The 22,927-nt window shown below is 38.2% G+C and overlaps 2 protein-coding genes across 8 annotated transcripts in view; both read right to left on the bottom strand.

The window, feature by feature from the left end:
- Positions 1-2,168, bottom strand: part of LOC130931092 (peroxidasin) — a 93,401-nt gene extending 91,233 nt beyond the window's left edge. For both annotated transcript variants that reach the window (XM_057859585.1, XM_057859584.1), the window contains exon 1: positions 1,981-2,168. In XM_057859585.1, the coding sequence (XP_057715568.1) occupies positions 1,981-2,168 (188 nt within the window). The remainder of the gene's footprint in view (positions 1-1,980) is intronic.
- Positions 2,169-17,841: 15,673 nt separating this feature from the next.
- myt1lb (myelin transcription factor 1-like, b) overlaps positions 17,842-22,927 on the bottom strand; it is a 245,956-nt gene continuing 240,870 nt past the window's right edge. For 5 of the 6 annotated variants that reach the window (XM_057860209.1, XM_057860213.1, XM_057860214.1 and 2 more), the window contains one exon: positions 17,843-20,879. In XM_057860209.1, the coding sequence (XP_057716192.1) occupies positions 20,742-20,879 (138 nt within the window). In that variant the 3' untranslated portion in view covers positions 17,843-20,741. Of the gene's footprint in view, positions 20,880-22,927 lie in introns of all 6 variants that reach the window. The other variant, XM_057860211.1, reaches the window with a different exon arrangement.

Below are 22,927 nucleotides of genomic sequence, written 5' to 3'. Positions count from 1 at the left end.
CCCTACTCATACTTGAGTACACTTTTTGGCTACTTTACCCAGTTCTCACCTAAACCAAGTACAGTATAACCAAGTTCATTTTTAGAGTTTACACAGAATTAGCTGCGCTAAACATTCACTAGTAGGGGTGTGACATAATATCGAAATGGTGATATATTGTGATACTTAGTATCCCAAAAGGTTACCGATTTGCTCCTGTCAAGAATCGAGATATCGTTTTAAAAAGGTGTCAATGTTTTTTGTTTTTTTTAAAAGAACAATCAAGTTGCTACCAAAATCTTCCACCATAATATTGCCTCAGTTAACTCTAAGGCTGCCATTGACGGTGCTCGCTCGACGCCCAATTCATTAAGACTGGGAATGTTCGTTCATTTAAAGCCAGAGCATTCACAGTCATTCGGTCCGATTTTCGGGGCATTTACAGATCACTTGCTGTTATAGGTGTGTGAAATTTCCCATTCTTAGATTATTCGCGATTCGGCCTTGGAAGATTCGAGAACGATTCCCAAATATCCAAATTCCGATTATTGAAATATGTCAAGTAAAGCGGAAGTAAAACACACTCAGCGCGCTGCGCGGTCTTCGGGACGCAATGAGGAACGGAGCGAGAGTGGCTAAACATCACGCTTGTCATTACCCGGCCCCTCGGGTAATGCCAATGCTCAACTCACGGCTCTAGCTCAACTCATGCCGCGAGATAAAAAAACAACAACATACCTGACTGCTGCCAACAGCTGCTACAAAGTACGTCCACATAATGTTACGGTAGATATCATATTTATATAGGACTAGATGCAAAATAGACTCGGTGGCGATAGCAGCACATGTCCAGAAAGCTAGATGCGGGCGTTAGTAAACGGCTGCCATCTTAAAGCAGTAGAATTCCCTGCAAGGCTGTTGTAGCGAACCTTCCAAGCGAACTTAATTAACTTTTTATCTAAAATACTCCTAAATCGGTAAAATATTGACGTGAATCTATCTTTAAAATAGTTTTAAAACTTTCAGATGTCGAAAGTAGACAAAAGGATACCCAGGTCACTTCCTGTTCTGTTACTCAAAATAAACAGGAAGTGACCCATAAAATACCCCAAAATCAACAGGAAGTAACTAAAATTCAACAGGTAAGTGACCATAAATGGCCTAAAATTACCTCATAGCCTGGCATTGGCTGCCACCGACGGCCATAGACGTCCAATCCATTTGCATTGGGAGGGTGCCAGCGAATGAACATTCGTTCACTCGCTGCCATCCCTCCCACTTCAAACGGATTGGACATCTACAAGTGATAAACACACAGCTGAAGGATGAAAATTGTGTTTTTCTGTTTATTAGTTGCTTGTAGAAGATCCTAGAATGATTTCCTGACCAATGTATCGATAGTCATTGTATCGCCATATCGTCAGATCATCGTTAACGTGAGCTTTGTATCACAAATCGTATCGTATCGTGAGGTAGCAAGAGGTTCCCACTCCTATTCACTAGTGCTTTGTGAATATCAGTACAACAGCAACAAATATATAATCGATTAAGTACACTGCTCCACAACAATGTCTCAATTATGGAGTGGTCAGTAACAAAACTTCCAAATTCAAGCAGCCTATATAAGCATGACTTCTGACACTGGAACACCCCCCTCCCCACTAAACTCTCACACTACACTGGTCCCGCGGCGCCCTTCACCAGCTGTGTGACCCCAAAAACCCTGACCATTAACCCTCTAGCCAACAGTAAAGCTCACCAGCAGGTGTTGATAACTTCTTGGGACATACAGGAAGAAAAACCCCCACTTAAAAATCACTTTAAATCAGTGTTCCAGAAAGTTTTGTTTCGACACTGCAGCTTGAAATACAAAGATCCCGTGGAATAAACGTTCCCACGCTGCAACGAATGTGGGGCGAAAGGCTCTGTTACGCACAATCTTCCCGTTTACTCTTTTGTTGCCGTTTTAGTGAAGGGAAAAGAAAATCGGGAGCCACTTACAGAATGGTGGTCTGCGGTGAGACAGCTGGTACTGTTTCCAGATTCAGATGCATACATCGCACAGTGGTTCGAAAACATAAACACCGACTCGGACAAGAGAGAACCGACTGGGGTTCACTAGCAAGCAAAAGACAAGCCGTGGCGAGCAAGAGCCGCGGAGAGAAGAGTTGTGCAGCCCGCAGCGCCATTGCTAGCTGTGAGCCGAGCGAGGCGAGCAAAGCACTGCAGGGAACACAGCACAGTCACCGCCGCCGAAGCTCGCGCGCGAACACATGCACGCGCACTTCAAATACAGTAGAGTTACATAGGCGTGGGAACCTCTTTTTACCTCACGATACGATTTGCGATACAAAGCTAACGATAACGATCTGACTATACGGCAATACAACGATTATCGATACATTGTAGAATATCTTAAAATGATTTCCTGGCCAAACAACTAATAAACAGAAAAACAAGCTTCTACTGTGAATTGGAATGAGTTTATCACTAGCAGACGTCCAATCCATTTGAAGTGGGAGGGTGGCAGCGAATGAACATTTGTTAATTTGCTGCCATCCCTCCCACTTCAAACGGATTGAACGTCTATGGCCGTCAGTGGCAGCCAGTGGTGTTACCAGGATACCAGGTGTGGGTGGGCATTATTCTTACCTGGGGGCAGTGTTGTTAATCTTACTTAAAAAAAAAAAAAGTAATTAATTACAGTTACAAATTACATCTCCCAAAAAGTAATTGCGTTAGTAACTCAGTTACCTGAATGTAACAGTAATTAGCTACTTGGCAAAGTAACTGGTGATAATTTTCATGGTTTTTTTCTCAAAAACAAAAACAAAAAAACAGGTCACACAATGTGAAGTTTAAAGGGTTTTTGGGACAATTGGCCCTAGCCCAATTCTTTATCCTAAACTTAAGTAGACACAGGGGTATTGTGGATATTGCGATACCAGATAGTAACCTTTGCCATGTGTGGAAGTCATTTAATGTTGTGAATCAAACGTTAAAGTTGTTAAAATTGCTCCCATTATTGCATTAGTTTCCCCTTTATTTTCAACATGTATAACTTTTAAAACTGTTTCATCATTTAAAGATAGATGTAAGTTAAGTTTTGCCAATTTAGGAGCATTTTAGATAAAAATTTACTTAGGTTCGCTAGGAAGGTTCTCGACAACAGAGCCTTCCTGAGAACTCTACTGCTTTAAGATGGCGGCTGTTTACTAACGCATCTAGTTCTTTATTATACATGTTGCCAATGCCGCCGCGTCTGTCATTGGCATCTAGTTCTGTATATATGTGATATCTACCAAAGCATCATGTGGGCGTAGTTTGTAGGCTATCGGCTACAGTCAGGTATTATTGGAGCCGCCTAGCACAGTAGCATCGCATTTGCAATGGCGTCACACTCCCTTGCCTCCTCCCCACTCCTGCTTTGCTCTCTCGTCTCCGTGAGTCCGTTTTTCTCAGACTTTTTTAACGTCAGTCAACCAACATAGTAACGCACGCCTTTCCTGCCTCAGTCATGGTAACGGCGTTGCCAAGATGAGAAAAGTAATTAATTAGATTACTCACTACTGAAGAAAATAACGCCGTTAGTAACGCTGTGTTATTCTAACGTCGTTATTAACAACAATGCCTGGGGGGGGAAAAAAAAAAAAAAAAGCCACAATGCTCAAGTAAGTCGAAATCCAGCGTAGGGCTACTGCACCTTAAAACATGTTTTGTTTTCTCCTTGAGGTAACTGTTGTTGTGATTTGGTCTAAACAAATAAAAGTTGATTTGATTTTATTTGACTTGGAACACATTCAGAACTGAACAGTATGGACATGCAGGTGACAATGTTTTGTTTAGGTAACCTATTGTGGTTCCTCGGTTTTATTATTATTACTATAGTTATTCTTTGTTTTGCAGCCCCTTTGAGCTCAATTTGACCCTCTTAGAATGCTTCAAAATGCACCAAAATTGGCAGGCAGGTCAAGACAGATGCAATCTTTGATACCGTGTAAAGACAAATTCCAAATACACTATGTAGCGCCCCCCGAGCAGTCATTCTTTGTCCTGCCGACGCTTTGAGCCCCACTTTGACCCCTTAGAATGCTTCAAAACTCACCAGACTCAACAGCCAGGTGAACACTGGTGAAAACTTAAAAAAAAAAAAAAAAAAAAAAAAAAAAAAAATCAAAATATGCGTAAATGTGTGTAGCGTCCCCTAGGAATAAAACCAACATTTCATTTATTTATTTATTTATTTTAAGGTGAAAGAGGAGGTAACAACACAAAGGTTAAAACACATCAGTACTATATGTATGGGATACCATACGCAGTGCCCAGACTGCCGTTAGTGCTACATCCAGTTTTCTGTGGGTGGGCAGAGCATATCCGTGGGTGGGCACTGCCCAACCCTTCGCCCCCCTTGGTAACGCCCCTGGTGGCAGCCAATGCCAGGCAATGAGGTAAATTTGGGCCATTTGAGGTCATTTACCTGTTCATTTTTAGTTACTGCCTGTAAATTTGGGGGTATTTTATGGGTCACTTCCTGTTTGAGTTACAGAACAGGAAGTGACCTGGGAATCACCCAAATGAATTGGCAGTGACTCAAATTCAACAGGAACTGACCAGTAAATGAAAAGCAAGTGACCTGTAAATGCCCCGAAAATCGGACAGAATGACTGCGAATGCTCTGCTGTCGAATGAACGAACGTTCCCAGTCTAAATGGATTGGAGTCGAGCACCGTCAATGGCAGCCTTAAGCCTGAGTTATGCTCCCGCATTGCGGTGACGGGGTAGCGACTACGGCGTCATTCGATGGTTCTCCGGCCAGGTGACGCGTTGCTCTGTAATTCATCGCCAAGCCACTAGAGGGGTGTTGCGTTATGTTTGTACGGTTTTGGGGCATGCTTGTTTACGTCCTCTGGTCTAGTTTAACAGAGAAAAAAATAAACATGCAAGATGGAACGCTTGAATGTGGATCTTCAGCTCATCAACATTGAATAAATGTTGATCATATAAATGTTGAGGCGCAGGCGACGCAGAAGACGGTTTCGAGGCGGTCTGTCCAACTTTTGATGCCGCATAGAGAGTTCTAGCCTTGGGTGAAAACCATCTAGCTGTGGCGGCTAGCTTCAAACTGGTGTTGAGCACTGCGTCCAGCGTTTTGTCCGAGGTCTGCAAAGCCCTCCTGCCCAATTTGTGTGCCGTGTCCTACAACCAGCCAGTGGCAAGCCATAGCAGATTTCTGGCGTCTATGGAACTTCCCAAACTGCATTGGAAGCCTTGATGTTAACGTTATCATAAAAGCACCGAGGCACTCTCAATCAGTGATTATGTATCATGTGTGAACTGTCAGTTGTTGAAAATTAAACATCAAAATAACTCTTTGGACACTAAACCTGCGCTTTATTCTTCATATACTTGAAGTGTGACACGTAAATAAGTAATAAGTAAATAAGACTCGCAGCAAACATTTGTACACAATAAATGATGAAGTGCACCAACCAAAATTATGACATAAAGTGATAAAAAGCTGGCAGTTTTTGGCCAACTGGGTCACCGCTTCGTGTGGCCACTCGATTCCGAACACACACGTATCGGTGGTTCTTCCATTTTTTTATTCAATCGCTGACCTTGCCATTTGGCAATCTTTATGATGTCTTGACGAGACTTGCTCTTCGATGATACTCCCGTCGGCTTGGTCCATTTTTGCGTGTAGAAAAATAATGTTTTACAATGGCGGTGATTTCGCGCTGAACCGGAAACAACAGTCTGAGCGGACCAATCACAGTCCATTTCCCCCACGTCATATGCGTTGACGAGTCGCTAGGGTTTGAAAAATCAATAGGTACACGTCAGGCTACGGCGCAGGGTCGTAAATCTGGTTTTCCATGACGGTGCAGGTCTGACGCGGAAGCATAACTCGGCCTTTAGCGTTCACTGAGAAACTATTATGGTGAAAGATTTTGATAGCAATTTGTTGTTTTTTTTTTTTTTTTTTTTTTTAAACATTGACACCTTTTTAAAACGATATCTCGATTCTTGGCACGAGCATATTGATAACCTTTTGGGATAGAATGTATCACAATATATCGCCATTTCAGTATTTTGTCACACCCCTAGTAGAGTAGTAGCCCAAAAATATCCACAAAAAACAAGACCAGAAGTGGGAAGAGTAGCCAAAAATTTTACTCAAGTGAGAGAAGTGTTACTTCAAAATAATATTACTCAAAAGTAGTCATCGAAAAATGTAGTCAAGTACAAGAAAAAAAGTATTTGATGAAAAGAATACTCAGGTGATTAGTAAAATTGTAAGTAACTGCTTATTTTGGGGGGGGGGCAAAATATCGAAATGGTGATATATCGTGATACTTTGTAACTCAAAAGGTTATCGATGCTCCTGCCAAGAATCGAGACATTTTAAAAAGGTGTCAATGTCGAAAAAAATAAAAAGGAACCAACAGGTTGCTACCAAAATCTTCCACCAAAATAGTGTCTCAGTTAACTCTAAGGCTGCTTTGACGGTGCATGACTCCCAATCCATTTAGAGTGGGAACGTTCGTTCATTCGAAACCAGAGCATTCACAGTCATTCTGTCCGATTTTCAGGGCATTTACAGGTCACTTGCATTTTCATTTCCTGTTGAGTTTGAGTCACTGCCTATTAATTTGGGTGATTCCCAGGTCACTTCCTGTTCTGTAACTCAAAATAAACAGGAAGTGACCCATAAAATACCCCAAAATCAAAAGGAAGTAACTGAACATCTACAGGCAAATGACCTTAATGGCCCAAAATTACCTCATTGCCTGGCAATGGTTGCCACTGACGGCCATAGACGTCGAATCCATTTGAAATGGGAGGGATGGCAGCAACTGAACGAATGTCGTCTATGTTCAACGTCTATGAGTGATGTACTCATTCCAATTCACAGCAGAAGTTTGTTTTTCTGTTCATTAGTTCTTTGTAAAATATTCTAGAATGATTTCCTGACCAGTGTATCGATAATCGTTGTATCGCCATATCGTCAGATCATCGTTATCGTGAGCTTTGTATCGTAAATAGTATCGTGTCGTGAGGTACCAAGAGGTTCCCACTCCTACTGCTTACGATGTTTGATTTGATTTTATTTTTTTTAAAGACTCATAGCGTTTTTTCTCAGCACAAAATTATCTAAATGGCGAAAAACACTCAGATGACTTGAAGTTCCGCTCTGAGACCCCCAATTTGGCCAAATTTCAAAATGGTCCGATATGCATGTGTGACAGCTCATTGGAAAGCTTGAAATCTCAATTTTCTGGGGGAAGAAAAATTTTGAACAGGAGGGCATTTAAAAAAAAATTAAACAACAAAACCCTAACTGAAGGCGAGAGCATCAAAGAGCATAATTAAAGACGCCATGATTTTAACGAGATATTATCGCGTACTTGCCTTGCTTTGATTCAAAAACTCCATGTAGCATGTATCACCGAGTCAAGACACAGCTGTAAATGGCCACAGCCGGATCTTTGGGGGATTTTATGGGTGAAACATGGTAATATAACAGGGGTCGCGATGCAGAAATCGCAGACATCAAGGAGTGGTAGAGATTTTCTTTTTCATACATTTACCCTTTTAAAAGTTTTTTTTTTTTTCTCAATTTTTCTTTGTTTGAATCGATTATTTATAATCTAATATATCGGCGAAAATGCAACAGTAACAAAACAAAAAAAAATACAATTAAGCGATTGTTATGATGTAGATATCCATGACTTATTTACGGACACCACTTTTTTTTTTTTGGTGACGTAATTTGTTTAAAACTTTAAATATGCGAGTGAATTATTTATTTATTTATTTATTCATTTATTTAATTTTTTAACTAAATATTGAACATCAATTAATGATTCTAAGCTAAAAATGACATTTTCAATAGTAAATATATTTACTTACCTTCTTTTTATGGCTGGGTTGAAACAAAAGCGGTTGTGCGACATCTGTACAGTGCCTTGCAAAAGTATTCGGCCCCCTTGAATCTTGCAACATTTCGCCACATTTCAGGCTTCAAACATAAAGATATGAAATTTAATTTTTTTGTCAAGAATCAACAACGAGTGGGACACAGTCGTGAAGTGGAACAACATTTATTGGATAATTTAAACTTTTTTAACAAATAAAAAACTGAAAAGTGGGGCGTGCAATATTATTCGGCCCCTTTACTTTCAGTGCAGCAAACTCACTCCAGAAGTTCAGTGAGGATCTCTGAATGATCCAATGTTGTCCTAAATGACCGATAATGATAAATAGAATCCACCTGTGTGTAATCAAGTCTCCGTATAAATGCACCTGCTCTGTGATAGTCTCAGGGTTCTGTTTAAAGTGCAGAGAGCATTATGAAAACCATGGAACACACCAGGCAGGTCCGAGATACTGTTGTGGAGAAGTTTAAAGCCGGATTTGGATACAAAAAGATTTCCCAAGCTTTAAACATCTCAAGGAGCACTGTGCAAGCCATCATATTGAAATGGAAGGAGCATCAGACCACTGCAAATCTACCAAGACCCGGCCGTCCTTCCAAACTTTCTTCTCAAACAAGGAGAAAACTGATCAGAGATGCAGCCAAGAGGCCCATGATCACTCTGGATGAACTGCAGAGATCTACAGCTGAGGTGGGAGAGTCTGTCCATAGGACAACAATCAGTCGTACACTGCACAAATCTGGCCTTTATGGAAGAGTGGCAAGAAGAAAGCCATTTCTCAAAGATATCCATAAAAAGTCTCGTTTAAAGTTTGCCACAAGCCACCTGGGAGACACACCAAACATGTGGAAGAAGGTGCTCTGGTCAGATGAAACCAAAATTGAACTTTTTGGCCACAATGCAAAACGATATGTTTGGCGTAAAAGCAACACAGCTCATCACCCTGAACACACCATCCCCACTGTCAAACATGGTGGTGGCAGCATCATGATTTGGGCCTGCTTTTCTTCAGCAGGGACAGGGAAGATGGTTAAAATTGACGGGAAGATGGATGCAGCCAAATACAGGCACATTCTGGAAGAAAACCTGTTGGTATCTGCACAAGACCTGAGACTGGGACGGAGATTTATCTTCCAACAGGACAATGATCCAAAACATAAAGCCAAATCTACAATGGAATGGTTCAAAAATAAACGTATCCAGGTGTTAGAATGGCCAAGTCAAAGTCCAGACCTGAATCCAATCGAGAATCTGTGGAAAGAGCTGAAGACTGCTGTTGACAAACACTCTCCATCCAACCTCACTGAGCTCGAGCTGTTTTGCAAGGAAGAATGGGCAAGAATGTCAGTCTCTCGATGTGCAAAACTGATAGAAACATACCCCAAGCGACTTGCAGCTGTAATTGGAGCAAAAGGTGGCGCTACAAAGTATTAACGCAAGGGGGCCGAATAATATTGCACGCCCCACTTTTCAGTTTTTTATTTGTTAAAAAAGTTTAAATTATCCAATAAATGTTGTTCCACTTCATGATTGTGTCCCACTTGTTGTTGATTCTTGACAAAAAAAATTAATTTCATATCTTTATGTTTGAAGCCTGAAATGTGGCGAAAGGTTGCAAGATTCAAGGGGGCCGAATACTTTTGCAAGGCACTGTAAATGGGGGTCTCCAGGGTGAAACGAAAAAATTAAAAATAGTTCGGGGGCTTAATCCGCTATGAATCTGCTATTGCAGCATACTGTATAGACATATTGTTCTATCAAACACAACAGTTATTTTGGATTAAAATACAGCAGTTTATTTAAAAGAGGGGTACAAGAGCAGAAACTGCTTTTTCAGTCTTGTCTGTGTTTTCCGCCATAGAAACGTTTCCGAGGTACTTCCGCTTTACTTCCTTATGTCTGCCAGCAACTTCCGTTTTAGAATTTCTCCATTCAAAACAGCAGTGGAGCTGGAGTAACATGGCTCATCAAAATCCCTTAAAAAAGACAATTTGGAAATACTACATCCATCTGCCATCATTGCAACAGGGGAGGACAACATGTTCATGAAGGCAGATGTGGAACCAAGCTCGTGACACCACAAAGACTGGATGTTTTTGTAGCCATGTTGCAGCTGGTGTTATGGAAGATATGTTCTTCCTATCCCTACATTTTCATGTCCTGTACTCAAAAAATACTAAAGCTAAAATCTTGCTCATGAAGCGACTTATTGCCTTTGATATTGTTATAACGATGATGATTGTAATTATGATGATCTTTAATATTATATACTATAACTACTGTATCTGTTGCTAGCCTACTAATCAGTACGTGTAGATGGCACAATTATGTCAACGCTAAATGCAAGTGTTACAAATTTTTTGTTCGTTTGTTTACAGCTGGAAAATGCTGTTAGGCAAAGGAAGACGACTTGTACGTTGATGGACATACAGTATATCGAGACTACATGCGTTCTACTTTGATGATGGAAGGCTCGACTCCTGGGACGGGTGAGAGGCAGGGGCTGGGACCGAAAGGTGGCTCGCCTCGCGGCGGACCGTCAGTTCAATCCTGAGATCGAACTACGAGCTTTTTAACTGCAGCAACTTTAAGATACGCTATTTGGCTGGAATTACCGAGAACAGCGGGAGAAAGCCTGTCTGGATGCCGCCAAGGGTCTCGTAATGTAGGGTGAAAGTTTGGCTCCCTTAAGCTCTGCTGGCTCTGCTCAACCTTTGTTAATATTTTTCTAATCATTTATAAATTTTCATTTTTTTTAACCTCTTCTGCACATGCTCTATTCGTTCTAAATAACACAAGAAATTGAATCATGTTGTCCAAATGTTTTATTGCAATCAGTATCTGCAAGAAAAAAGATTTACATACCATTTTTGTTTATATGTACAATACCCAAGTGGCCGGCGTATCAATCTATACCTCACGTCAACACAGGCTGACAAGTTGTTATAATTTTGTCCACGAATGATCAACGAAGTGATAAAAACAATCACGCAATCTCATCTACGTCGTGCTGAATCCATTTTTGGAGATTGCGTGAGTTTCTCTGCTTTAATTGTGCAGTTTTAACTTTGTCAACACACTGCTTACTTCAACCGTAATTCATGTTGTTTTTTCTGAACCGAACGTTCGGAGCAGACATTTTCCAAGATGGCGCTGCCCACATTTCACGCAGGAAATTTGTCTATATGAACTGTTATTATCATTCTGCACTATAACTTATTACATAACCACATTAAGCCAAAGAATTTATTAAAACAAAAAAATATTGAAATTCTGGCGCTAGAAAAAAATCTACAGAAATAAAGCATAATTCATCCAAAGAGCATGAGTGCCCTCTAGTGGAGAAAACATTTTCTTTTAGGAAATTAAAAGTATCATATTTCTGATTTCTGTGGTCAATCGGAGCCAAATAAAGAGTGGAAGCACTTTTGAACCATGTTGTCGGCAGCGTTCTATGTCAAATACATAATTTTTTTACGGTGCTTTAAAGATGCCATGTGATTGAACAGGCCGCTGTGATCATAGAACGGCAAGCTTGAGTCTGATTAGTATAACGGAGTCATGTGATCATTATTGTGACATCTCATTGGTTACCTTTAACATTTTAACATTACCTTTAAGTCGTATAGCCACTGTTGGCATCTCTGGCAAAAAAGTAAAATCTACAATGTAGAATAAAGAGGAAAAATGCAACCACTAGCGTAGCCCAAAGTAGCAGAGTAAGAGTAGCGTTTCTTCACGAATCTACTCAAGTAAAAGTAAAATGTATGGCTCAGAAAAACTACTCTTAGAGGTACATTTTTCTCAAAAAGTTACTCAAGCAAATGTAATAGAGTAAATGTAACGGGTTGCTACCCACCTCTGAACAAGACTGTACCTTTTTTGGGTCTGTTGATCAAAGGAAGTCATCATTTTTGGCAGCTGTTGGCCTGTGATGCCCTTTTTAGACTTCGTTGTTATTAGGGATTATTTAAATAAATGTGGCTTGACAGTGATTCTAATCCTACAAGCATATTTAATATAATTGTAATCTAAGTTAACACTTAACCCTTTAGAAATTATTATTACTTAAAGAAATACAGCATTTATTAGTCATGGTATTTTTAAATTATTTATATCATTATAAATACATTTATAAATGAATACAATGTTAATAAAAGCTAAATTAATTATACTCAAATAAATCAAAACAGAAATACACCCTTGTTAAAGCAATAAAACAAACAATAAAAATGAATGAAATGAACAAAAAACGATATTTTTTAAAATGGGTCATAATGATTTTTCTAACTGATGAGTGTGAGTATCTTTGCTTTGCATATTATTTTTTAAAAAATGGGGGAGGGCAATTTTATTTTTCAAATGATTGTTTTTGTTTGTTTGAAAATATGTTTTTTTGATTGAAGCAACTTTTTTGGGGATTGAATGATTTAGACACAAATGTCACACAAAAAGGACTGCTAAAATCAAAACTTTTTAAATGATAAATTAAGTGTTCGAATGCAGACATTTGAGTTTCAAATATTTTTTCAAATACATTTTTCTATGATTGAAATTTTTCATTTTTTGACTGAAGTGATTTTTCTTTTGAAAATAAAGACACAAATGACCTAGCCAAAATGTGGGCCAAACGCAAAACAACATTACTTCAATCAAAAAAGTTGCTCCAACCAAAAAAAATTGACAACAACCCCCCCTCCAAAAAAATCAAAGAAAAATAGCTTTCAAATGCATTTTTTTGAGTTTCAAATTTATTTTTGCATTCAAACACATTTTTTTTTTTAAATTGAAGTGACTTTTTTTAATTGAAAATATATATTTTGTTTGAAGCAACTTTTTTTTTGTTTTTTTTTTGATTGAAGCAACTTTTTTTGGGATCATATGATGAAGACACAAATCTAACTCCATATTGCTCCGCCCAGGCGATACAATTTTTGACTAGGGTAACTACATTGGCACGACACCGGCGTGCGTACCATGTTCAATGGATCTTGGCGAAAAGTATAGCTGTCCTAAGCAGCCTGATTTAGAATTCCCCTCAAGAATGATGGGAAACAAAACCGCTCATTTTCAACTTATTATTATGAATATTCTTGTTGGTGAATTTTATTGCTGACACCGCGTTCTGGGGTCATCAAAATGTGTCCCCCCCCTGCCCCAAAAGTCAAACTCCGCTTTTGATTTTGTTGTCTTTTCACATAAAATTTAACTCACTGCATGCCATTGATGGTGATAGAAATCCAATTCATTTAAATGAGTTTAGGACTTAGAATTGTGAACAAATTATGTCTTGTTGTTTTTAACATGATGTACATCACTTTAAATGACATAATATTGAATTATGCTATACAAATATTTGCACATTGCCTTGCATTTTATTGCGTAAATGAATAGTGTACTCACCTTAGCTTGGCATGCATTCAAACTAAACTCAAGGTCATGATGAAGCCACTTCTGGCAGGTATACAGTAATTTGTGCCAGAATCCTAAATAAATTAATCATATAACATTTTTTTTTTCAGATCATGACCAACAATGTTTTTGATTATCTATACTAAGTCTTCTGGCTCAGCTGCTTGACCAACTTCTAGGTCACTGGGTCATACTGTATATTCAGAAGTGTGGTGGCTACCATTACCACCACAATTTAGTGTTTCAAGATTTAGTTAATTATTTATGTGATATTTTTTTGGACATGTATTTTCTAATGGGTGCACACTTGAGTTAATATTTGTCTGAATGCCTATTAGATTTTATTTGCCAATTTGAGTTAATGACCACAGCTGGGTAAGATCTGGCACCTACCATACTGAAGGGGGTTATTTAAGTTGATTTAATTTTGATTGTTTGGAGTCAAGTTTTCACTGTTTGTTTAAATGCACATTAGTTAATTATTGTTTGAATATATGTATATTTTCCATCTGTTGTTGTTTAGTAAGTTGAAAATGTTTGGTTAATTTGTCATACCTCCTTCAGGTGGTCGTTAGTGGAGTCCGCCCTGATTTAAACAGCCACACAGATGTGTCTAGAGGTCAGGTCGGTTTTTGGTTGAAGACTTTTTGTTATGTTGGCTTCTTTTATGTTGGGCCCAAGGTTTGTGTTAAACTGTTTATTTTGTGACTTTATTAAATGGAATTTTTACCTAAGTTGAAACACCAGTGTCCGCGTGTATGTCGGTCCACTACAAGAAGGATTGCTAAGAACATTATTAAGACAACAAAATGGTGAATATTTAATCCAAGGACAAACTAGTAATCTTTAACAGCCCTTTTTAGGGTTAATGTGTCACATTAAATTTCTCTTATCTTTCTGTTAAATCAAGTGAAATTTAAAGATGTCAGGCAAAATTTATGTCTGTACAGAATGAGAGACCCAAATAGTACTCGGTACGGTGTTGCTGTTAAGTGTAATGCATGTTAGGACATACAGTACAAACAAGAAGACGTTTACATATCTGTCTCAAGCGTCGCACAAACAATAATCACATTTACATGGTTTGTTTTTCATCCTGTTTATAATGTGTTCGGGGGACACAACACTGTTCAGATCTCAATGAGGCACAGGAAACATCTGTGAATGTACTCATCCAATTGTGTTCATTGCAACGTCGACTCAAGAAACATGTCTATAGCCCTTTGCTTGAGTCAAAGGCATTAAAGTGTCACTGTAAAAAACAAAGCATTCTTATTCAGCCAAGCTGTTATTTAAAAATTGTACAGTAATACATTGTTTGTAAACTAATGAAATGTAATACAGCATTGTAAACTAATGCACTGCTTTTATCAACTTGAATGATTGTTGTAATGTTCTAATAAATATTATGGGTTTTGTGGTGGGAGTGTGAAGGGGGGGGCTGAGATTGGATATTTATACAAACCTGGTATTTATTTGACATTTGATTAATATTTTATATTTTAATACTGGAATTGGTATATGTCTAATAATGAGCCTACACTGAAATAGAAAATAATATTACTGATAAACAATATTTTTCATTGCATTATTCATTCACTCCACAGTAGGCAGCAATAACATGCTATTGAAGCCACAGCTGCCCTGGTGCAGACTGACATAAGCATGGAACCGATTTGTACCAACGGCCTTTCTGACCACCACCAATTACTCACTCTCGCACTACGTAATTCTACACAAACAAGTTGGATAGGGTCTTGAAAAAAGACATAATGACAATGTGCAGTCACCCCACAAAGCAAAGAAAAAGCATGTATGATTTAATGGATTATGGTCAATTTCAGAGGCAGGATTTCGCTCACTGTAAAGTTTTGTTTTTGTTTTAAAAGTTTTATTTTGTGTTCTATTAATTGGCCTTGTAGTGTGCTAAATGTGCACTACCAACAAATATCATTTAGCATGAGTAAAAGAAGAATATAGAGTCTGTGACCCCGTCCACAAAATTGGAAGAAAAGAAAAAAAAAAAATTGGAAGAAAAAAAAAAAAAAAAAAAGAAACGCTCTTCATGAATCAGTTGTCACTTCCAAAACCAGAGCAGCAATACTGTGTTTTTGGCCTAATCTGCCAGTTCGCATCAAGAAGCCTACATTTGCCTTGTGTTACATTTTCCTTTTCTGACATCTGCTGGTGAATTGATGAACTGTCCAGTGTACACAGAGGTGGGTAGAGTAGCCAAAAATTTTACTCAAGTAAGAGTAGTGTTACTTCAAAATAATATTACTCAAGTAAAAGTAAGGTAGTCATCCAAAAAAAAAAAAAAAAAAAAAAAAATGTACAAAAAAAAAAAAATGAAAAGAATACTCAAGTAATGAGTAACATTGTGAGTAACTACTTAGATTTTTGTTGAATTTTTTTTTTAAACAGTTTTTTTTCCCTCAGCACAAAGTTATCTATATGAAGTTACTAGGGCTGTCAAACGATTAAAATTTTTAATCGAGTTAATCACAGCTCAAAAATTAATTAATCGTAATTAATCGCAATTCAAACCATCTAAAAATATGCCATATTTTCTATAAATTATTGTTGGAATGGCAAGATAAGACACAAGACGGATATATATATTCAACATACTGTACATAAGTACTGTATTTGTTTATTATAGCAATAAATCAACAAGATGGTATTAACATTCTGTTAAAGCGAAGATAAATGTTAGTACAAGTTATAGAAATTTTATATTAAAACCCCTCTTAGTGTTTTCATTTTAATAAAATTTGTAAAATTTTCAATTAAAAAAAAATAAACTAGCAGCTTGCAGTTGTTGATGTCAATATTTACACAATGCTCATGGTGCTGAAACCATAAAATCAGTTGCACCCAAGCGCCAGCAGAGGGCGACAAAACACCAAAAAAACACAAGTAACAAGTGGACATGACACTGTGCTGCCATTTTAATTTGTTTGAGCGGGGCATGTGCGTTAAATGCGTCAAATATTTTAGCGTAATTAATTTTAAAAATTAATTACCGCCCATTAATGCGATAATTTTGACAGCCCTAATATGAACTGTTGCTATAATGATACTGTACAATAACCCGTTACATAACCACATTAAGCCACATAAATAGAAAATAAAAAAACATTGAATTCCGGCGAGAGAAAAAAAAAAAAAAAAAAATGATGGAAATGAAGCATTATTTGCCCAAAGAGCATGAATGCCCTCGAGTGGAGAAAATAGTTCCTAGTTTGAATAGAAGGGCAGTAGCGTCAACGTGATGTGCAACCTTAGTAGTTTCTATCATGAAATTAAAATGATCTAGTTCTGCAACGATTAATCGATTAACTCGAGTATTCGATGAGTAAAAAAAAATATTCTAATTAAATTTTGTTGCTTCGAGTATTCGTTTTATTAAAGTGGCATTGCAATGGTTTATTTTGAAAGTGTTTACATATAGTTTATTGATTAGGGTACATACATTGCCCTCTGGTCTGCCTCATTTCACATGGCTGAATCTAACTGCTCCCTGTTAAGACCAACGTTAACTAAGTTTTTGTTTGGGCTAATGTCTTTTTAATGCATTCGTAATTTATATTTAGCCGTTTTTGTGGGAATATGAGTCTGAACCATTTGTTAAGAGCATTGGAGAAAAAAAAGTTAGCATTATACAGCATTTAAGCTAGCGGACTTTTGCTATGTAAGTTAGCCAATTGTTCTTTTGTTGTACATAGATCCTCATTTATTTATTTATTTTTTATACCGTTTGAGGCTCAGCTCAGCTATTTTAATTTTTCATGTTCCTTATCCGATTACTCGATTATTCGAACTAACTAGTTCATCGATTAATCGACTACTAAAATAATGGATAGCTGCAGCCCTAAAAGGATCATATCTCCGGTTTTCCATCGTCAATCGGTGACAAATTAAAACTGGGAGAGAGGTTAAAATCCGTGCTTTCGAGTGATGTTGAGTGCAGCGCTCTATGTCAAATACTTCATTTTTTACGATGCTTTAAAGACGCTTTGTGATTGAACAGCCTGGCATGATCATAAAACGGCAAGCTTGCATATGATTGGTGTAATGGAGTCATGTGATTATTGTTGCGACGTCTCATTGATGAGAGCTACTCTTGGCATCACTGGCAAAAAAAATCTAATATGTATAATGAGGAAAAATGTAACCATTCTTCTGTAGCCTAAAGTAGCGGCGTAAGAGTAGGGTTTTTTCTTCACAAATCTACTTAAGTAAAAGTAAAAAGTATGGCTTAGTAAAACTACTCTTAGGAGTATATTTTTCTCAAAAAGTTACTCAAGTACATGTAATTGAGTACATGTTACGCTTTACTATCCACCTTTGAAATTAAGATTAATTCCCGCATCTTGTCACTGAATCGAAATGTGTTGGTCGGGGTTCAATTCCCTTCTAGCCTTCCTGTAATGAGTTCATGTTCTCCGTGATTAAGTTGATTTTCTCCAACATTTCAAAAAACTGTCAACATGATTTTTTTTTGGTCTGTATGTGCGCTGCGGTAGAATTTAGCGATCAGCCTGAAGTCTACAAAGTTTCCCCAATTTATTTAGTTGAGGTTCAAGGAGAGAACACTACATTGTGGTCCCTTACATCCCAACATTTCCTTGCAGTTTTGAAATATGATGCAATTCAAGGTAGTGTGGTCCCTAACATCCCAAAATTTCTGTTGAAGTTTTGAAATATGATGCAATTCAAGGTTTCATAATGAAGTCCTGTAATCTGACCAGCACACAATAGGATCATTTTTCACCTCAGTGCTTTTTTATCAAGAACAAAGGATAAACTAATATTTCATCCTCCAATTAAAATTGAATGTTGATTAAAAATCAATTCTATTGTTTTCTGCTCTAATAAGAAAAATCATCATCAACTACAACCACACCATAAAAAAAAACAAAAAACAAACAAAAAAGTTGTCACCAGTTAACAAAAATATAGAATTATCTCAAGAAAAACAAAAGGAACCCGAGGCATTTTACAGGCCTCTGGCAACACATTTTTCTTTATTAGAGTAAGATGTGTCAACATCCAGCATGACAAAAATTGTACAAAGTTCACAATTTATAAATGAAATATCACAGCAACTTGTGATCTCACACATTTATAGCAAAATTAAAATGTCAACAAATCCATGCTGTGTTGTACAAAAATAAATCAAACTTCAGTTCCACAGAGAGCACAATAGTTTGTACAAAATCCAGTCTTTGTTCATGGTCACTGAAACCCATCTCAAAATTAAAATGGTGCAAATAAAGTAATAATCTCTGATGATTTCACGATATTTTTTTTTTTATAATGAAGAGTCATCATTTTAAATATGTGGCAACCTTTTGTGTTCACTATAGTCACAGATAACTCTTCAGATTTCTTAATTACGGACCAATGTCAGACGAGCAGTTTGTGCTTTAATAATCCCTTTTTCCGTTTTTACTGATAATGACAATTAATCCAAAAAGCTTGAACTAGCAATTACTCTACCGAAGCATCACTATATTGGCAAAAAGCTGCAGACACGATGCCGCGGAATAATGACGATGTGCAGGAGAGAGTCCTGGAAGTGGACGGCAAAGTTCATTCAATGAGATTCAGCTGCATTCGCTTTGGACAAGGCAAATTTTGATGACCGCTAACAACTAGAACAACAGAATGGAGAGGTGCGTACAGTCACGCTGGGTGTGTGATGCTGGATTGTATTTCACCCTCTCAAAAAAGGTCTTATTTCACAAGGCCTTTGTTGTCTTCTGCTTATTCTTTTTTTGTTTTTTTAAAACCTTGAATTGATTGAGTACTTAATTCCTTTGTACAGTGATTAGATATAAAGTGCTGCTGGGGAATAACTTCATCTTCCTAAAACATAGCAAAAATGAACATTGATCATGTTTTTACAATAGCCTACTGCTATGGTTCTAGTCATCCTCTTCCCTGTTCTTCCTTTTCAGTGGTACTTAATCCACACAGTGGCTCCAAGCTGTTAGTTGCTCCAATCGTGTGCCAAAGAGGTCACCTGGAAAATTGCACGTCGCCATATGTAAGGATAATATCTTCAAGGACAAGTGCAAATAGTCTACTGGCACATACGTGGGGACAGTGACCCTGTAAGTCCTGCTGTCTATAAATACTCTTTACAAAACCCTCCTTTTCGTCTCTCGGGTACTGCTTTTAGTTCTGTAAGAACATCAAAACATGGAAACGAAGGTGTCCCTGTGCAAAATGTTACAGAAAAAAGTGGAACGAATGTTTCACTTTGAGAACTCAACAAATTCCTCCAACATTTTAAAAAACTTTTGTATTAAAAGATTTGTATAAAAATCACTATTTTACATAGCTATATTAAAAAGGTTAGTGTTGCCCCGCTTTGCTTATAAACAAAAAAATTGCATATACCCTACATTTTGTCCCTTTGCAGATTGTACCTCAGAACTATAATAAACAGATGATTTGCTTTTTATATTGCTGAAATATTTGATTCTTGCAACACAGTTTGGATTTAATAGGAGGATGTGAGTGATATCTCTAAATTGTCTTTTTATTTGGAATTGAGATTATATGATGAGATGCATGTGACCGTACATGCACAGCACAGATCTGTTCCCCTGGGAATAAATTTGGTCTCCTACATAACGGGATTTCCACCATCGGGTTTCCGTGTAATGATGTTTACAATATAACTGCTCATACATACATTCATACATACGCCCGGCCAGTTTCACCTTTAGATCCATTTACAGCACCAATTACAAATTCCCCCACTTCAGCTACACATTTTTTTTTTTTACAATAAATTAAAACACAAGGATTTTTTTCAAGCATTGTCAAAAAATAAAGCAGTTTGCAAGCCAGCTCTTGTCCTTGAACACTCCACAAGCAAGACAGAAGAAAACAAAACCAAAATCTAAAACCACCCGTTGAGTCGAAAAATTTGTTTCCTCTTCATGTGTTTGTGTCCTTTGATATCACTGTCCAGCTCAGCTTTGTTTTTTTCATCTAAAATGCTCTCTGGTCAAGCAATAAAAAGAACTCATTAGTATCAGCTTACTGTTCAGTTGTATACACTAAAATGTGCATATGTGAGCAGCTAGAAACATTACATGACACTGTCAGCTCATATGAAAACGTACAAAATGTCTTCAAAAACTATTTTGATGTTTATGCTTGTGTGTTTTTACCCAGAGCAAGACCCCCCCCAAAAAGAAATTGTTTTAATGTCTCTTGTTAAGCATAATACCATTGTTTTTTTCTTTAAAGTATTCAGAATATATAACACTGTACATTATAAGTAACTGCTCTGCATCAAGGAACTGGAACCTTCACCGCATTTGAGGATTCAGAGACTATAGTCCCACATCTTGCAGGGGTAAATATGTGGCCGCCTCTCTCAAATCGTTACACTGGGATCCCTTGGACCGCCTGTTTGATGTTGTCCAACAAGGCTTTGTTTTCCGGACTGTGGTATTGATCCTGGGTTGTGTAAATGTCCGTTAAGGAAGTGACATAAGCGTCAAAGTTTTGTTCAATGGGCTCCTGTAAGTTAAAAAAACAAAAACAAAAAGCTGTTAGAATAGATTTATCTTGACATGCAAAAGTGTTGCGGGATGGGCCAAGGAGGTGGGTTGCAAAGGCAGCCTAAGGAGGCATCCTTGGTGGTCTGGTCTCTAGCTGCACAAGCTGCCCCCCCACTCAGAACCAGAGCAGTGTTCTATTAATGGACTTCTGCACTCGTCGCAGATTGCCAATAATGAATACCATGTTCAAGCATAAGGTTGTCCTTATGTGCACTTGGCACCAAGAAACCCTACACCAGTGATCCCCAACTACCGGGACGGGGACCGGTACCGGTCCGTGGCACATTTGCTACTGGGCCGCAGAGAAATAATAATTCAGTACTTCTCTCCCACAACCATTTGTGTAAACGTCTGCCTTGATTAAACCTACAGTCTTGTCTCTTTTACAGCCCATGCGCCATACTCACTTTGGGTCGAGTGCGTACAGCTGTTTACATTCAGCCGATGACACAAGCCCACATTGCCTGGTAATGGGAAAGATGGCTGATTCAGGTGAGCCGGAAATTGAAAACCCTCTGTGCACATGTCCGGTTTCCCTCAGTCGCTTTGTTACGTTCCTCAGATCAGAAATGAAATTCTCAAAACTACTCATTTAATCTACATAACATTGTGTCAATTTTGCACATCAAAACAGCAGTTTGCCGTTTCTTAGAACAAGTTGCAAATGCATTAGTACATCCATGCAAATGATTCTGTACAATTCTCTGATATTTCCTGCATCATCTATTGCTTATGTCACTTTATTCGAAAGACACCTGTGGAAATACAGTTTGAGTAGTGTCACCCCTCACAATATTTAGGCGCAAGGTCATTGCAGAAGTCTTTACATGTAAAATTGCTCAACATGTTTTTATCACATATCAAGCATATTTCTTGACATTTTCATCACTATTTTTCAAAATCTGTGCTGAAATTGTAATCTGCTGCAAGGTGAATCTTGACTTCAAGAGTCTCGAAAGATTTATTCTTATTTTCATAATTTTGGGAAGATGGGGGGTAAACATTTTTAATATTTGTATTCATTTATTTAGCGCATTTCTGTTAAAATTTCAGTTGATTTGTTCCATAAACTGTTAGTATTAATATTAATTCAATAAAATGCTTTTCACATTTAAAAAAAAAAAAATCTCTGAAATCATGGGTCAAAAATAGTGATACAGAATCATATCGTGAGATACCCGGATGGTAGTACCCCATTTTTTTTTTTTTTAAAGGTGGACCAGAGGCTGGACTCCGCCAAAGCTACCTCATGTCACAAATTCTGTTCATCACTTTTATGGACAGGGTTTCTAGGCACACCCGAGGCGTTGAGTGTGCCCAATTCGGTGGCCTCAGTGTTGCACCCCTGCCTTTTATAGATGATGTAGTTCTGCGGCTTCATCAGGCCATGATCTTTAACTCTCACTGGAGCTTTTCACATCAGGGGTCGGGATGAGATGGGAAAGGTGGTCAGGATGAGAATGAGCACATTCAAATCTGAGACCATGGTCCTCTGTCAGAAAATAGCGGAATGCCCTCTCCAGGTCAGGGATGAGATCCTTCCCCCAGTAGAGGAGTTTAAGTATCTTGAGATCTTGATGACGATCGAAGGAAGAATAGAGGGGGAGAGCAACAGGCGGATCGGAGCGGCGTCTGCAGTGCATTGGTCTGTTGTGGTAAAGAAGGAGCCAAACCGAATGGCAAAGCTTTCTATTTACCAATCGATCTATGTTCACACCCTAACCTTTGGTCACGAGCTGGGTGTCATGACTGAAAGAACAAGAACCTGCTACCCAGTGTCAGAAATGAGTTTCCTCTACAGGGAGTCTGGACTCTCCATTAGAGACAGTTTGAGAAGCTCGCTCATCTAGGCTCAGCGTGGAGCCGCTGCTCCTCCCCATCGAAAAAAGCCAGATGATGTGACTCGGGCATCTGATTAGGATGCCTCGCAGGTGAGGTTTTCCAGGCACATCCCACTGACAGGAGTCCTCTGGGTTGACCCAGGACACATTGGGGAGTCTCCCGGCA

Source organism: Corythoichthys intestinalis, chromosome 15 (genome assembly GCF_030265065.1).
Source record: "Corythoichthys intestinalis isolate RoL2023-P3 chromosome 15, ASM3026506v1, whole genome shotgun sequence".
Lineage (NCBI taxonomy): Eukaryota > Metazoa > Chordata > Actinopteri > Syngnathiformes > Syngnathidae > Corythoichthys > Corythoichthys intestinalis.
This window is presented reverse-complemented; position numbering and strand designations above follow the sequence as displayed.